The sequence below is a fragment of the Labrus mixtus genome, chromosome 3, assembly GCF_963584025.1.
Source record: "Labrus mixtus chromosome 3, fLabMix1.1, whole genome shotgun sequence".
Taxonomy (NCBI): Eukaryota; Metazoa; Chordata; class Actinopteri; order Labriformes; family Labridae; genus Labrus; species Labrus mixtus.
In genome coordinates, this window is record NC_083614.1 from 19,263,164 (window position 1) to 19,281,073 (window position 17,910).

The following is a 17,910-nucleotide window of genomic DNA, read 5'->3' on the forward strand; positions in this document are numbered from 1 at the left end:
ATATACCTGGCTGATTTGAAGACTTGAGACAGGCTAAACACAAGTATTTGAATTATTGTTTGAGTAAAAAAAAGAATAAATGAAGTGTAATTTTATGTTGAACAATGTATCGTGAATAAATAAAACATAAATACACAAGGACATATAGATATGGAATATTGTATTTTTAATTTATAGGCATGTACATGTACACTTTCTTGTGCTACAGCATTTCAGAGTTAAATCTCAGTGAACAAAAGTGGCCAACCTTAAAAAAAAAACGGACTACGTTTCTGGTAAGCAGGTTGAATAAAAAAACAATCTACCCTTAAATGTTTCTCTCCATTGGATTTACAGTGCAAGACTTGGCCTATCCCCTGTATTATCAACACAAATATAAAGACATATAAGACCGAACAAATATATTTATATTCCTTTAAACAGGAACGATTCAAATCTTTTATGAATAAAAGCTCCTCTTAATAAATGCAGACAGTTCTGGCAGCAGCTGTCTATTATTTAAAACAAATAAATAAACAATAAACACATATTCTACGATCTCATGTCAGTGAACATTTAAACCAGTTTTGTGCTCTGTGTGCCCAGAAAGGAATTATCACACTAACAACAACAACAACAACAACAACAACAACAACAACAAGGATGGAGGGAAAGTGGACAAAGTGAACAACAGAAGACATTTTCAGTTTCAGACGTGACACACACACAGAGAAGGACAGAGTGATCATTAAATATTCAGCATATTAGAAAAGATCTTCTTTATGTCTTATCAGATACACATTAGAAGAACAGTGCACTGTCTACAGTCTGAAGAATTATTACTGGCACTTAAATATGAAACGTTAATGAATAATGTAATAATAATAATGTAATTTCTTAGGACATTATTGAATTACTGACAACTGAAACTAAGCTTCTTTTCTTTTGGAATATCTGTATATTTTGAATAAAACCCATTACATTTTCCAGAACAAGAAAAAAAAAAAGGTTTCAACCACCGTTCTTCTCTTTGGCGTTTTCACAGTTCAGTGAGATATAAGATATAAAGAGTGTAACATTAAAACAGTCACTGCTGCCAACTCACCAAATACAACTCAGCTAGGTTATTTTGGGAATCTTTCACTAAAAGAAGCTGTCACTGGAAGGAAAAGCAAAGAAACAAAAAGTAACTCAAGTACTGAACATGAAGCAAAACAACCACATAGGGCTGACGACACAAAAACAACAATATTATTATTCATCTTGCACTTTGAAGTGTACAAAAATAGAAATGTTCTGATCCAAAGCTCAATTCAATAAATAGTTAGAATACATATTTGAATGGAAGGAGTTCTGGTGGGATGTCCTTTGTTCTAAAGTTCATCTTTAGGGTTGATGTTGAGGCCCTGACCCCACACTGCCTGTGTGTCCAATGCCTGGATTACCTCGTCTGCCTGCAGCCTCTCCTACCACAGCAGAAGAAGAAGACGACGTAGAAAAAGAAAAAGAAGAAAAAGAACACAGCAACAATTACAGTCAAGTTAGCCGAAGCAGAGGGATGTATAAAGGATTAATAAGAAGGGATTTTTGAACAAATGGTGCATTTAGCTAAGTGCCTTCCATAGGTGAAACTGGAGGGTTGTCATATCCTATGTCGGTTTGAACAACTTGGATTTGACCAATATTATAAAGTTTTTACACCGATTTCTTTCTCTGGAACTTGAATTTGTTTCGACCGAAGTTTTTACAACATTCTATCTTCTTGTATTTGAATCAAAACCTGTGTCTGACATAAGAAGTAAAAAAAAAAAAAGATGTCCAATTTACTGCCACTCCAACATGTAACGTCAGTTTTGTCATCATTTGTCTTGAACAAAGACATGAGTTTACCAGTTCTCTGAAGAGGGGGTCCAGTGTGAACCACAGGGCGACAGCACACCGCTGCCCGCTGGTGACGGCCTTCACACCGTGTGGATTCTCCCCTCCTGAGGAGAAACCTACCATCCTGCCACACTTTGGCTTCACTGATGCCTGAAAAGGAGGAAAGAGACACAGCAGGAACGAAGGTGAGGTTCAAATGACTTTCATTTGGCTTTTCAGAGCAGATACTTGTCCCAGTGGAGTGAAATCCCAATTGTTTCCATGTTCACTTTGTAGTTTCTACCGACATGTCAAGAAGAATGATTTGGCCATATAGACTAAACATCTTTTCCAGTTAAATGTATTATTGAATAGTCACACAAGCTTCCTAAGAAGGGAAATATGTGCCATCATCAGTAAAGATAAAGGTCAAACTACAACAGTGTAAGGCTTCCTTTATACTGGTGGAATATAAAGATTATATTTTTGCTGTATATGTAGTGTGGCTGTCCTGTGCAGGTATCAAACCCCTGACCTGGGCATCCTCTTACCGTAACAGTTTTGGCATCCATTTCTGTGAATATGAACTCCCCTCCTTCAAAATCTCCATTGAGATATAACAGTGCACTAAAAATGCAAAATAAAAAATAAAACAGTAAAGCAGAGATAAGCAAAGGCACTATGTTTATTTGAATGAGATGCAGACACTGGTAGCTTTGTACCTGTAGTCTCTGTACGTGTAGGCTGGAGGTTCCTTCCAGCACTCGTTGGCCTCGGGGTCGAGCAGACAGTTGTCGGCGTGGATGGGATGGCTCAGGTCGTTTCTGTGATCCTGTTGGCCTGTGAACAGACAACCAACGGAAAAAAACATAAAGACATACAAATAAAGCCTTTCAAATACAGTATTACATAAAAAGTAAGGTACACTTTCAATGTACTTCTCCAAGACTTTCTTATTGGGTCTTTTATTCTAACATCTTCTTAGTCATACAGTATGTGAACCAAAACGGTTGATTAATGAAACCTGATGTTGCAGCGCTGCTGCTGTTTCACTGTTACCACTACTAGAGTACAGGAATGTACGCTTATTTTCTGCCTAAGCTTGTTCTGATTTGCCCGCATTAAGAGAAAATAAGTATTCTATCAAACATTGGTGTTTCGTGTTTCAGCGTGGGAGTGACCTGTGATGGCTGTCCGGCACACCAGGTGTGTGTACGAGAAGTGCAGGGTGGAGTTGAGCAGAAAGTATGACTCGATAATCCGTCTCGCTCGCTCACTGATGTCATAAAACAGGCGAGCACTTCTCATCGGCACTCTGCCCTCGTAGCCATACTGCAGGTTAGAGGAATAGAAAAAGAGCCTTTTAAGGGGTGTATTTTGAATTGTTTGTTATGCGTTCAACAATTCATTTGATGCTTAGAAAATAAAAAATACTTTTGTAACGTTTGGTCAAATGCAAGCCTTTAAAAATAATGTAGCCTTTAATTATTGGTTAAAGTACCTGCAGGGTTTTGAGTACAGTGGCGCCCTCAAACTTTTCATTGGGAGTGTGTGGAGACATCCTCCCTCTGTAACCGTCTCCTGCCATGGTAACAGCCTGAATGATCAGAAAGAAAGGCAGATTGAAACCTCAAGTGCAGGGTAATACACAGCGCAAACACTAATTCATCAGGTTTCAAACATTTGAGCCAAGAGTAAACAAACAAAAGATTAATTGTAGTCTCTGACAGTTCCACTTAAAACTCAAATTGTATTAATGTTGTGCAATGTCCTTACGTGTGCCAAGTGTCTAAGGTCTGAACACTCCTCTTCAGTTATGACATGATCCAGCAGCACCCTCTGGGTCCCGTTCAAGGCCGCAGAGTTATTCACCAGCTGCACGCTGTCGTAAACCAAGGGGCCTCCTGCATAGATCACAGAGCAACGCTATTCAAAGTATTTACTTTGCTATCTTAAGATATATCTACAAAGCAGTATTTACTTTCTCTAAGTAGTCCAACTCTTATCCAGCTTAATCTGTAGCTGCATTAAAGCTTTACCCTCTTTGAGCTGCTGAGGAGCAACAAGAGTGACGTTCTTCTTCTCTGAGATGGGAACATACTCCATCCAGCCATCTGTGCCCGAGGGAATCCTGCAAAAACAGAGTCTCTCTTTAGGAGTCAAAAATATGATTTCACATCTGCAATAACTGAGTTTTTTTTTTTGGCCACAGAAACCGGCTTTGAGCACAACGTAAACAATATCATACAACTGATATGATGAACTTGTTAACATACAGTTTCCTATTTCAACAACATTCTGACTTCGTTAGAGTTGGGTTTCTGGCAACAAAATGAATGTAAGTCACACATTCACTCTCATTGTCAACTCCAGAGCATTATTTCTGGCTTTTTTAAATTCCTAAAATAAAATCACCAGCTAGCCTCCTACTGTGTATTTTTACTTCTTGTTGCTAAGCCGGTGTCATACAGTTGGTGTTTGGGCTGTTCTATTTTGGTGAGAAAAAAAAATGCAGGGAAAATGACCCATGACAGCATTGAAAGTAAACTAAACCAGAAGCTATGAATGACTCAATTAAAATGTGCGTAGCTTTGCATCTCAAGTGTTTAATGAGGAAAACTGCAGAGTAGGATCATTTGTCACCAGAAGAAGACCTCTTTACAACCCTCAGTCATCTGAATACTTTTTATTACAAATTAGTGCCTATTTTTCTTACCTGTTCGAGTCATCCCTTCCCCCTGTGCTGCTCCAGTAATTCTGCAAATAAATAAAAAACATGTTATCGACATAGAAATGTGAAATCACACATATGTCAGTATGGCCAGCAGGTGTCGCTGTAGGCTGAGGAGGTAACAGTATATGGGGGCCTGTGCCAGACACCTGTTACCCTTCTTTTGAGTCATCCAGCAGCAGGGGCACATTAATGGTTTACACACCCAGCAGAAGAGGCATATGGACTGGTTTATAGATAACTGCCCATTAAAGTACACACAGTCTTTTTTTTTTTTATTTCTGGGCAGAAACTGAGAATTAGAGGCCACCGCTCTGTATATAAATACTTACAATCTGCTTTGAATTTAAAGTTGAACATGACAAATGATCAAGCTTTGGAAAGATTATGTTTTTCTATTAACTCACCCCTTCAGTAAATTCCACACCCATGGTTTTACTGCCAATCAGGAGGAGCTCCAGTTCCTGTTTGTGTCTCCTTAAGTACCAAGCAGCCTCCTACAAACACACACAAGGCCAAACATTAAAGGTAAATAGTTGACTCAGTTATTAATGTGAATGTAAGGGTATGCTTTAAGAGATGTTTATGTGGGAAACTGCTCAGAGGTAGAAAAACACATCTATGAAAATGAGATCACTTCCTGAGCACTGCCGAGGTGCCCTTGAGCAAGGCACCAACCCCCCTCCCCACCATCAGCTCAGGAGCGCCCGCTGTGGGCTGCTCCTTCACTCTGACATCTCTCCATTAGTGCATGTCCATAGGATCCTGTTTCTGCATGTGTGTGTTGCATGACTCACAGAGTGTAAAAACAGAAATTTCCCCTTGCAGGGATCAATAAAGTAAATCTTAATCTTAATCTGAAATAACCTTTGAAAATCTTTATGTGAGTGAGAATAGGGTATGGTGGTTGGATGACTATATCAATATTTATCTTTCACGAATCAAAGCTTATTAAAATAACTCTTTCAAACTCTTCCCCTCGCATGGCCAAAACTTTCCCTCGACTCTCCTCACCTCATTACCAGGATTAATAGAGTGTGCTGGCCTCTCTTTCTTTGTGTTCTCTCAGAGAGAAAGTTGTACTACTGTGTCCTGTCTTAGTAAAAATAGTATCAAAAACTAAATTTGCTAAATTAAATTAAATATCACAGTAACAGATGGCTTGACCGCTGAGGTATCCACCTTCTAGCACACATACGGCATGACTGACTTTAAAAAAAAAAAAAAAAAACACATCCAAAATGTTGAACTCAAGGCTTCAAACCTGCGGTCTAGAAACCAACCAGTGACATCACGGTGACGATGTCCACATCTTCTTAATATATTTACACACTGTGTGTATCATACTGCATACATACAGTTTTTTCCCGTTTCAGTACTTCATTTTCTTGTAACTTGTAAACATAAAAGTACAAAGATACACTGATCAGATTTCTACTTGCACTGTGAAAGAGACAACTGTAAATCAGCGGATTATTTATTTTGAGGAACATTAACTTCAGTACTAGTAATAAGTTCACTTTATTATTTATTTTGAGGAACATTAACTTCAGTACTAGTAATAAGTTCACTTGTATTTAAACCATTCAGCGGTTAAACTGCAAAATTAACGAACAGATCCACCTATCAAAGGGTTTGTGCTTCGATTTATTTTACATACTTTATTAATCCCTGAGGGAAATTCTGTAAATGGAGCATTGGAGCCAGCGGGGATGGAAGGCGGGCTAATGAAATGCTACTTGCCTACCTGGCCTAGGTATCAGGATAATCTAAGTTATTCAGAAGAATATGTTTATAGGAATAAACAGGACCTTGCATCAAATGCTGCATTAACTTCCCATCATTAATCCATGCTAGTTGTGTAAATGTGCTGCATACAATTGATTTTTTTTTTTTTTTTGGGGGGGGGAGTGAGGCCATGATGATGATGAGTTAGATGAAACTTGAGCATCCAGCAGTGTTTTTCTTGTAGTGGTTAAAAAAAGAAAATCCCACTTTTTCCAGCACTGTTAATACAAACAGCCCCAAAATTGTTCCAGAGACTTCTGTGGGCACCCTGACATGACTTTTCCTCCTCCTTCACGGTTCCTGAAAGGCCAGATTCTTTGGGAGGGAGGCAGTCGAAGTTGGCACTGAGATCTAACTCTCTGTAAATGAGCTCCCTGAGGCGGGGGAGGTGGGAGAGGACGCGGAGAGGAGAGGGGCGATCTGACGGCCAACGCAACGACTGTACTGTAAGCTGACGGGACTGGAAGAACTTGAGGGCTTGAAAAATGTAAGCTATGAGAAAACATAAGCATGACCTGTAGTGCCTCGGCTCCGGCCTTCCTTTATCTCATACACACACTCGTACAAATGCTCACACATTCTCACAGTCCTGCTGGGAGCCTCGCTGCTCTAATGAGTACCAGGCTTTCCAGGAAAAAGAGGTTGTGTGGTTGGGACTTAAACAAGGCACTGCTTGACTTTTCATAGTAACTGATCAGACTTTAAGAAGGACAAAGTGGCCAGCAAGAAGCTAGACTTAAATAAAATGTTCTGTAGCATGCAGACATTCAGCCTTTTAATTACTCAGGATGTTGTGAAAACCAGGGGGCGAGCAAAACTAGAGGCAAAAATATGTTGTCGTAAACAGGTTTAATTCTTCCAGCTGGATGGAGAACATATAAAAGTCAAAATACATTTTAAAAAGCAACTGCTGCCAAGCAGCAAGTAGCAAGTTCATCCAAGAAACACAGCTAACGGCCCGCTGCCTCCTGTCTTCTCTTCTTTTCTCAAACCGGTGCTTTTCCTAGCCAGCCTCTTTCCCTGCACACTTCTCCCCTTCCTCACCTCTGCTTAAGTAGTTTCCTACGCTCTCTCTTTTTATTGTAATGCTTTTTCCACTCAATTTCCTGCTCAAATTACTAGCTTTGGCCTCATAGCATTACAGCTGTTCTTTAAGAATTTAATTAAAAAAAAAAACTCTTAGCTACAAAGCTAAATCCTTTATTGTTAAACATACTGAAAACTGAAATATAGTTAATGACGTTTAAAGTTCTCCTATCCATCCAGCTAGCTTAACTTTGAGAGCAAAGAAGCTTTTGTAGGGAAACTTTCCATGACATCTGATCTTCAGATAGTTCAAGTATTAAAAGCTTGGTCCTCTTGTTTCTATCAGTGAATTATGTCTGTATAAACATTCCACTCATTTGTCTAATTTAAACATTTATTTTCTTATGGCTTTTCATTCTTACAACACGTGTTTTACCACTTGCATGCTGTTCATGTTGTAGTGTTCGTCCCCGTCTTTAGTCTTTATTCGAGTACACGGGGAAACTCTGAAAAACATACTTTTCTGTCAAAGTTCTTCAATCTCCATTCATCCAGTGTTTGATAGTTATCCACTTTTTCTTTCACAGAGAGCTAGCCTATTGCTCATAGACTTATTACCACTCTAAAAATACAAAATGTCTGTAAGAAACAATAATGAAGGATAACAAACTATCCATCATTTGAACCATTAACCCCTCCCCACACATTGATAACTGTTAGTAGACCCTGACCTCTCTTGGCTTGCCGTTGTGTCCCAGTGTCTCTCTGTAGTATTCCACATTTTCTGTAACAAACTCCTCCTCTTTGTGGAATAACAGGTAGGTCAGAGCACACTGCAAGGCCTCTTCCAACTTCTCCACTGCAGAGAGAGAGAGAGAGGGAGAGAGAGAGAGAGAGAGAGAGTGACAGAGACAAAAAGAAGTGGTTTAATTTTTTGGTGAAAAAATGAACAAAAGCAAAGGTGTCCTGTGGAGTTGTTTGTTGGACATGAAGAATGTTTTGATGAGTGACACTGATTGTAAGTTTAACTCTTTTTGCAGGAACGCTCAACAGTGCACCTTAAAGGAGCTGCGATCTCACACACACTCACACACACACACACACACACCCTAACACAAACACACACACACACACAGACACACCCGCAGATCTTGCCAGGTGAACATGATCTGCGTTTGGTTTGTGCTGTTTCCTACAGAGCAGCTAAGCAACAGACTAAATGACCAGTGTGTCTGTGTCATGTGGAAATGAATCCGTCACGGTTGTCATTCCAAAGCCAATAGAGCAGAATCTGTACTCTGTTTAACAAGCTAGAAAAGCATGAACACACACGTCACTGACAAAGTCAGACAAATGGACAGCTGGATCAAATATGCAAACACTTAAGTCAGCATATGCACACTCTCTCTCTACACTCTACAATACTGCTGTTAAGCGCACACACAAACACATTCTCCACTAGTCTGTAAAGACTCGGGGTTAATCAGAGAATTCCCTTCTTGGCTGAAGCTGGGGCGGTGTATCTGCTGCTGTCAGCTATGTGTGCTCCCACGTCAATGACAGTCTGGAGACCTGAGCTCAGTCAAACAGAAACATGTCTCTGTGGATTTATTTAGGAAACTAAAGCATCAAAAGCATATTGAGAGGCTGCTGAGTGACGGCAAACGTCCGCTGCTGCAGTGTGGTGTGTGAATGCAACACAGCTGGACTCCATGCTGATGCCTGTTTCAGCACTCAGATTGCTGGCAGGTAATAACTTCCATTGTTTTAATCATTTTGAACAAAGACTGCTGGTATAGAAATATGAATAATGACAAATACTTCTGTAATTGATGCATGCAACATGTTGCTGAAAATTGAATCTAATCCTCAAAGCTCCTCAGAGGAGCTTGAGGTTCGTGATGATTTTGGCACCTACCCTGTGGCAGCGGTTAAAGGCATTAAAATTTACTATATAGAAATAATAAATCTTGTCCTTAATACCTCCTTTGCTTTTAAAAGTCATAAAGAGGCATCACTATGAATTTCAGTCAGTTACATAACCAGTTAAAAAGAAAGTCCTTACAGGGACTAATTTAAAAAAGAAAAAGAAAAAGAGACGCATCCATTATTAAGGTGTGTTAAGACATTTATCATTCCTGTGCAGTCGATTAGCCATACAAGGCGATTTTGTTCCACGTTAAATGATTAGAGCACACACTAAACTACAAAGGATTCAGGATAAGTTTAAACCCTGCTTCCATTTGAATTGACTTACAATTGTAAACATGTACAGCTTCTCTCTTACATACAATACTACAATACATTTTTAGCAGATGCTTTTATCCAAAATCGAGAAACATCAGAGAATAGGTACAACACAAGCAAGGATCTAGAGAGGAGGAAACAACATCAAAGTCCAATACAACACATGTGCTGACAGGCAATTTAGGTTGCTGTTTTGTAAGTGAGCAGCAATATTTTAAATTTGATGTGAGCGGTAACTGGGAGCCAGTGGAGGGAGATGAACAGATGAGTGATGTGCTGTTTTGGGTAGGTTAAAGACAAGTTGCCCTGGTGCATTTTGTATCATCTGCAGGGGTTTGATAGTGCCTGCATGAAGACTTGCTAGTAAGAAGCTGCAATAATCAATGCGTGATATCACAAGGGCCTGTATCAAAAGCTGCGTAGCATGTTCTGACAGGTAAGGTCTGATCTTCATGATATTGTACAGGACAAATCACCATGACCAGGGGAGCGAGGCCCCTTGAACCTTAAATTTTAGCTGGCCATCAATCATGACACCCAGGTTCCGGACAGACTTTGTGGGCATGAGTTTGGTTTCACCAAGCTGGATATTGATCTGTGGTTGCATTGAGGGACTGGCTGGGATTACAAGGAGCTCAGTCTTTGAGAGGTTGAGTTTAAGGTGGTGTTTATTCATCAATTTAGAGATATTGGCAAGGACGAGATACTTGCTGAGACTGTAACATCGTCTGTCAAGAATGACAGGAATCTGGGATGGGTATCGTCAGCAAAGCAGTGGTATGAGAAGCAATGAGAGCGAATTATTGCACCAAGTGAGGTGGTGTATATGGAGAAGAGAAGGGGAGCAAGCACTGACCCTTGAGGTACCCCAGTGGATAAATTCTGCACTTTGAACACTTCTCCCTTCCAAGACACTCTAAAAGATCTCTCTGAGAGTTAGGACACGAACCAACAGAGGGCAGATCCTGAGATGCCAAGTTCAGAGAGCGTAGAAAGGAGGAGTTTATGGTTGACTGTGTAAAAGGCAGAAGCAGGTCTAGCAGCAATAGAACTGAGAACCGACTGACAGGAGTGCAGTCTCAGTAGAGTGGCCCCGCTTGAAGCCTGACTGATTTGGGTCAAACAGATCTTTTCTGGACAGGAACTCAGAGACTTAATTAAAGACTGTGCACTTAAGTATTTTTGACAGAAGGGCAGAAGTGAAGTCTGTAGTTTTCAACCTGGGCTGGGTTGAGTGTGGGTTTTTGAACAGTTGGGTGATCAGAGTTGCTTGAATGCAGTGGAGAACAAATTCGTTGACAGAGAGGAGTCGATGATATGCATAACTGCGGCATTAAGTGTAGAGGAATTGTTCTGTAGGAGGCTTGGTAGTATAATCTAAAATTCAAGATTAGACTTTTTACTCTGGCTCTGTCTGACATACAGTATGATGCTGTTATTGGACCAACCTTGGTGTGACATCAAAGTTTCTCAGTATATTGATTTTTTAACTTCCAACTAAAACATGGCTCTGTTAAAATGTTGACCAAATCCAGACTCAATCAATATTAGCATCTTTCTTTACAGCTAATGTGGGGGTTTATATGTACATGCAGTGTTATAATGTTAAACATTTAGTTCTTGATTATTTTCAAATTGTTGTGGTTGAAAAAAGCTATTTTGAAGAAAAACTATGTCATACTCTTATTTCAAGCAGATAAGACATATTATATAAGATATATTGTGATAGTCCCTTTTCTGGACTCCCTCAAAACTCCATGAAACAACTGCAGGTTATACAGAATTCTGCTGCACGTATTTTAACCAGGACCATGAAAACAAATTCCAAAATTGATATAAAAAAAATATTTTTAACGGTTCGTTTTAACGTTAGCCCTCACACCAATTATATAAAATAATTGCTCATACCATACAAGCCCACAAGCTAGTGCTCTCCTTGTTGTCCCTCGCAAATATCAATAGATGCCCTACTAAGCATTATCAGAAATGCCCTATCACTTAACTTAAATAGAGACTTAAACATTTATTTTTAAGTTAATCAACCTGTCAAGGGTCATTGATCATTTCATTTTTCTCAATAAGGTTGGGCTTCTGTGTTTTTAAAAGAACCACTGTCCACTTTAACTGCTTGTGTATACACCTAACAGGTTGTGTGTGTTGTCTTTATGTTCATATTTATTTTTTATATTTATGCATGCATTTGCCTATGTGAAGCACATTGTGTTGCTTTCTATATCAATTATACTCGGAAAATAAATCTTCTTCTTTAAGTAAAGCAGTCCTGGTCCCTCGTTTATCAACAGTGTGTTGAAAATGATCAAAATTCTGTCTTACGAATACATTTAGAGTGCGCATAAGAACAAAAAAGTCTGTGTTTCTCAAGCATGTGGACGTCTTTCATAAGAACATCAATAGGTAATCAGTGTTGATAAATTGCAAGTGTTCTTAACCGGCAGGCTCATGCATGTTCGGGGACATTTGCTTTCAGAAAAGCCTCCAAAAAACTGTATGTGGTAACAACAGACGCCTTTAAAATCATAGGGAAAAATTACAGTTGCTTATCACATGTGGTTAAACAACACCCAAAAGTGAAAAAAATGTAACTTAATAAACATAAACATGTTGATTTTATGAGCATGGATACACAGTGCAATTTACACCTTAACAATACAAACAGCATAACTGACTCACTGTGACAAAAAAAACAAACCCTAAGGTAAAAGAAGCTTTCCAGGCTTCCACAGAATTGCACAGACACACACAGACACACACACCCACCGGCGGCTGTTCAAAGTATTCACTCAGTGTGTTTGCAGAGACCCAAATTATCCACTGTTTTATTAGAGCCACATGTTTATGGGTCATTAAGTATAATCTGGTGATCTCAAATCCACTCAGCCCACTGTCTTTAATGATACACTTTGTTTCCATGCTAACACACTTGTCTACAAAAGCTTGTCATGGTGTTTATTAACAACAGAGGACTGAAGGATATTCATTCATCAATCAATCACTGAGACACACATAAAAACACATGAAAGAAAACAAACCCACCTACTGTAGGAGCAGCTGACTGGATACACCCGTATAAATGTTGCTCAAACTCGACATTGACATTTATACAGGGCGCGGTCAATGTTTTGATCCTTGACTCAACCTGTCTGCTACTCTTTGTGGTCACTGTGAGTTCTGCAATGTGTGTGTGTGTGTGTGTGTGTGTGTTGTGTTTGACCTTGGGGTGTGTCTGTCCTCTTAGCTCTTAATTACAACAGGTAGACAGAATGGCCATCAAAAAGTTTGAATATGCATTCAGTTTCTGTTTTTGTCCCATAAAAAAAAAAAGACTTTGTAAACTGACCCTGGTAGTAGGCGAACTGCAGGTAGTCGTAGTGCAGAGGCAGGTAGTTCTCCATGGGTGAGAGGCGGCCCGGCCGGGTGGCCAGGTCTCGAACACACTCGTGTTCACAGTGCAGCACCTGAGTGAAGTGATCTGCAAAAAAAAAAAAAAAAAAGATCGGATTAGTTTTTAGATCAACATATCCTTTAGGTAGGATGCAATGCAATTTGTGAAACTTTACATTTGGCTCCTTGTTGGCAGGTGCTAAATGTTGATTTGAGCTTTGATATCAGTGTTTAAATAGTTAACATGATGGAGATGAAGACATTGTGAGGATCCTGGAATAAATACTTATTTACACAGCATTAAAGATCTGCAATCTAATGTACATGTTATTTATCTTTTTGAAGCAAGAATATGGTCTAATATCCAGGAGATTAGAAAATGAATACATTCATTTAAAAAATCCACCTGCAGCAAAGCAGGAGCTGCAAAAGGCAAAACATTTTAATATTGTATACATCTGCAACTTTGAACATGAAAGACTCACCAAATTTGTTCATTTTAATAACAAGGAAAGAAAGAAAAAACAGGAAAGATGTATCTTTTTTTTATTTTTTTAAATGGTGTCATGCCTAAATGTAAAAAGTTTGGATATACAGTATTTTGAAGGTCACACTTTCCCTTGCAGGAATATGTCCAAACATGATCTGTATTTTGTAATCAAATGTCTTCATAATGAATACTGTTCTAAAAAAAAAAAAAAAATTCTGATTTTGATTATTATAAAAAAAGAAACATCAGCCAGTTGGTGTTGCTGAGTGTTTATACAGTTGCAGATTGTTATAGGTCTAAAGTGTTATAACTATCGACTCAGTTATAAGACCGTGTGTAAAGCATCAGTTCAATAATGGTCACTTTGTACAGTTTGATATCAGGCTCACAGCTTTAAACTCTGCTGAGATCATCACTATTTAATCAGCTCAGCTTTAGAACACAACTCTGATTAAAGCTTGAAAATAAGCTGAAATAATGAATGACTTGTAAACATTAGAGGCTGTTAATTGGGAATAAACAATAGCTGATCTTCAGCTCAAGGGGTTGAAATTATGAGACGAATTTCCTTTGACTGCCAACAAACAACAAGTCTTCAAATAAAAGAAAATAAAGTAATAAATAAACGAAAAAAATCTATTGTGCACTATAAAGATTCCCTCTGAAGATGAGAGCTTTTAAACTGTGGCCTGATGATGGGAGCTATGTATAAAACAGATGCTGAATATTGCTCTTGAGGTGCATCAGTGGTAATATATCAGTTTTTCTTGTCTCCTGTTGTCCACTTTCTTTTTAACATTCATCAGGAGTGAGCTTGACTTGTCAACTCAAATCATATGTCCAACAGTCTGTTTGTCCCAGTTGTTATTAAGTAGGTCAAATAAATGTTTTTTTTAATGTTGCTGTTGTTCCTCAGGTGGTGATGAATCTTAATGTTTTTTGTTTTTTTTTACTTTCAGGGGTACTACGTAGCATTTCCTCAAGTTGATGCAGCAGAAAGGATGAGCGCATGCTTGTGTGTGTGTGTGTGTGTGTGTGTGTGTGTGTGTGTGTGTGTGTGTGTGTGTGTGTGTGTGTGTGTGTGTGTGTGTGTGTGTGTGTGTGTGTGTGTGTGTGTGTGTGTGTGTGTGTGTGCAGCAGAGTTTTGGTCTGTTAAGACTTTTAAAAGGTCTCCGAGGAATAGAGATGTAAATGTTTTGGGCCAGAATCTGAATCCTGGAAGTAATTCTTTAAGATCATTCCTCTTTTATTAAACTCACATTACAGATTTGATTTCCTACATCTTAACACAAATAAACATCATAATCAAAGACTCTGCTTTTGTGGTGCTATGTAAAATAATCCCCTGATTGTAAGATAAACAAAGCCTAGACAAAACCCTTTAGCAGTCTCTTCTGTGTTTATTCAGCTAGGCTGTATATATTTGAGACAACACACACTTGTCAGAAATCAAGCTGGAGCTACTGCATGAAACCTGCTTCCACTTCAAGAGAGAAAAGACTGATTCGTCTCAAAAAGGCACCACGGACTATGTTTGATGTAAATGTGTAACTTTATAACTGCATAATGATGAAGAATTTTGTGCTGAATAAATAAATCCCTCCACATCAAAAAAATGCCTCGTTCTTTTTAGAGACACAATAAAGAGAACTCAGACTCCGACAGATGTGAGCTTTGGAGTCAAAATAGTGGTGCAGTTAGGAGTAGGGGCGGCTGGCCATCAGGACGTTCTGCATGAGTCTTTTACACCGCTATCTGAAAGGTATCATAAGTCATGTGACCATAAAGGGTCTGTGATGGGTTAAAATGATGACTCATGTGGAAATAGAATTATGGCTGTTTTCCCTATTCGTCCAATTTTTTAATAAGTGTGGCTTAAATGTATTTTTTTTACTCAAGTTTGATTTATCTAGACAGCCTTGTTGTTTCAGAGCAGAACATGTGGATCAGACTGTTTCCTGTGTTTTGATTATGTAATAAATTAAAAGTTGTTGACAATTTGTCAGCTAATTTGACTATCAAGGAGGTCAATGCTGTAGCAAACCATGCACCGATAAAAAAAAAACTAATGCAGGATTGTGGGGGAAAAAAACGTACAAAATCTGTCCCTGGCTTGTTTTTCTGGAAACAATTGTCTTTGACTAAAGAATTACACTGTGTGTTCCCAGCTCCATTGTCTACCAATCAATCCTCTCTGAAGTGTTTACAGTTAGACGTTTATATACACCTTTTCATCAATAACAAATTCAAGCCAAAACACTTGGCACACAAAAAAACTCTGTATTTCAACACGAGGTGCTCCAGGAAAAGTTTGGCGGCTGAGAAAAACAAATACTGTATTGTTTACAAAATTCGGAGTTTGAGAGTTAATAACGGTCCCTGTTTTTTTCTTGCATTTTAGACCTTTTTGCAAAGGTGGGCAGTAGGGCCATGACAAGAAGAGAAGATTAGGAGAATAGGAAAAGCATGCAAGAATTTAACCTGATGTTACCATTATGATATATGGTCTGCACTATAAACACTAAGCCATCATGATGCTCCAGAAATGTACTGTATATTACACATATAACATCTCAAATAAGTTCAAACAAAAAAGTCCTGTTTCTAATAAAGACTTGATGAGTAAATGTTTAAAAATGACTAAAGCACTTACCTGATATGAGTTCATGAAGGCTGTATCTGTAGCGGAGGTGGTCGTGGCCCTCAAACTTCTGCGGCCACTGACACAGGGCCCGACACTCCATGTCCGCTTTATAATACTCCTTTAAAGCCTCCTCAAAGAGGGCAATGGCTCCGTCATAGTCGCCTCTATCATACAGCCTCACCGCTGCTGTGAAGGAGTGCTGACCGGGAGGAGAGCGAGAGGACAGGATCAATATTTCTGACCTTTGGTGTCTGCAAAGCTCTTCAAAATATTTATATATTGATGATTTATCCCTGAGATTTTCATTAAAGCCAATATTGTTGCTCACTTTTTACAGCTTATAGTAATTCAATAGCTGGCTCATAAAAGCTTCAATAAGTCCTGTGGTGCACATCCTGTTTCCTGCTGCAGTAATGATCATTTGTTTGCAGTCAACATAGAGGAGAGGAAAGGGGGGGGCTGCCAGTATGACTGTATTTTTTTCATGAATATAAATTATATAAGATGAAATATATAATAATGTATTGTACTATAACATAACATTTTCTTGCTGGGAAGTAAACAAGCTGCTCCCACAAACAAAATGCCAAAAGAAGAAACTCCATAAAAACATACAGTACACAACTAAAAATATGTGAAAAAAAATATAGATTTTTAATGCAAATAAATGTATCTATAACAACAGGGTGCAGTTATGAGTAAACTGAAGTCAGTCCTGCTTTAAAGCTTAGCCGAGGTACAGTTGGTTACAGACGGTTTGAAAGATTTATCTTTTGTCTCCTGGAGGTTCTGTAGCAACTTGTATGAGCTTGACTTGCCGATAAAGAAAGAATGGATGGGCAAAGAGGGATGAATGGGTGAGAGGGCGTGACAAAGGGTGACAAACTGTAAATGTATCTGCACACTGAGAATTCAAAGCACTTTGGCATTCAGGGTTTCACGGCAACCGGCTCTAAAGAGGCCTAAATGAGTTTCCCTTCATTGAACTGCAGGGGCCATTAACACAAAGAGCCGTTATACAGCAAGACAAGCTTTACTTTTCTCCTCAGAGAAGAATGGAAGTAGAACATGTCTCTAAATCAGACATATTGATTCTTGTTTGTACCTGGTGCGGCCGAGCCTCTCGGTCCACAAAGTGTTCCTCCTGAACGCCCTGCAGGTCTTTATACTGCTCCAGGTTCTGACCCATCTCCACATGTTCAGGGTTGGCCTGGAAATACGTGTGAGCTGCCGCTGCTGCTTTGTCAGGCTGCTTTAACTAGAGAGAGGAAGAGACAGAGAGAGAGAGAGAGGACACGTCATTACAATGATAACAGAACAGACTGTGGCTGAGAATTCTGGATCACTGTTTTAAAACGGTGTACTCGATGTAGTTTGTTAAAGTCCATCGTAACATTTTGAATAAGTACAAATGTAAAAGCATTAAGAAGGTTTATGCTTATTTGCGCAAGCACAAGACATAAGAATGTGTGTTTTTTGTTGAAATATTAAAATATGTGAATCTAGATTTTGAAAGTTGAACAGAAACAGTCTAACCCCCCTAAACTGCTTTTAGACAGTGAGGAAAATCAGACCCTTCCACATGAACAAAAGACTACTCGTCGCCCAAAGAGGAGTCATCTGAGGCTTCTTAAAATATGATCCATGGAAAGTAGTTTAGCATCCACTTAAAATAAGTAATATTTCAGAGTTTGAAATCATTAATCCAGAGAAGAACTGAGCAGATTTACAGTTCCCCTCCAC

At 38.9% G+C, this 17,910-nt stretch overlaps 1 protein-coding gene across 1 annotated transcript in view; it reads right to left on the reverse strand.

Moving 5' to 3' along the window:
• Positions 1-149: 149 nt before the first annotated feature.
• The window catches only part of p3h2 (prolyl 3-hydroxylase 2), a 52,182-nt gene continuing 34,421 nt past the window's right edge, over positions 150-17,910 (reverse strand). The window contains exons 2-15 of the mRNA XM_061033605.1: positions 17,273-17,425; positions 16,177-16,366; positions 12,990-13,121; positions 8,116-8,243; positions 4,978-5,067; positions 4,556-4,596; positions 3,879-3,970; positions 3,616-3,743; positions 3,341-3,436; positions 3,021-3,171; positions 2,562-2,679; positions 2,391-2,466; positions 1,870-2,010; positions 150-1,445 (exon numbers count right to left, since the gene is read on the reverse strand). Of these exons, the coding sequence (XP_060889588.1) occupies positions 1,353-1,445; positions 1,870-2,010; positions 2,391-2,466; positions 2,562-2,679; positions 3,021-3,171; positions 3,341-3,436; positions 3,616-3,743; positions 3,879-3,970; positions 4,556-4,596; positions 4,978-5,067; positions 8,116-8,243; positions 12,990-13,121; positions 16,177-16,366; positions 17,273-17,425 (1,629 nt within the window). The 3' untranslated portion in view covers positions 150-1,352. The remainder of the gene's footprint in view (positions 1,446-1,869; positions 2,011-2,390; positions 2,467-2,561; positions 2,680-3,020; positions 3,172-3,340; positions 3,437-3,615; positions 3,744-3,878; positions 3,971-4,555; positions 4,597-4,977; positions 5,068-8,115; positions 8,244-12,989; positions 13,122-16,176; positions 16,367-17,272; positions 17,426-17,910) is intronic.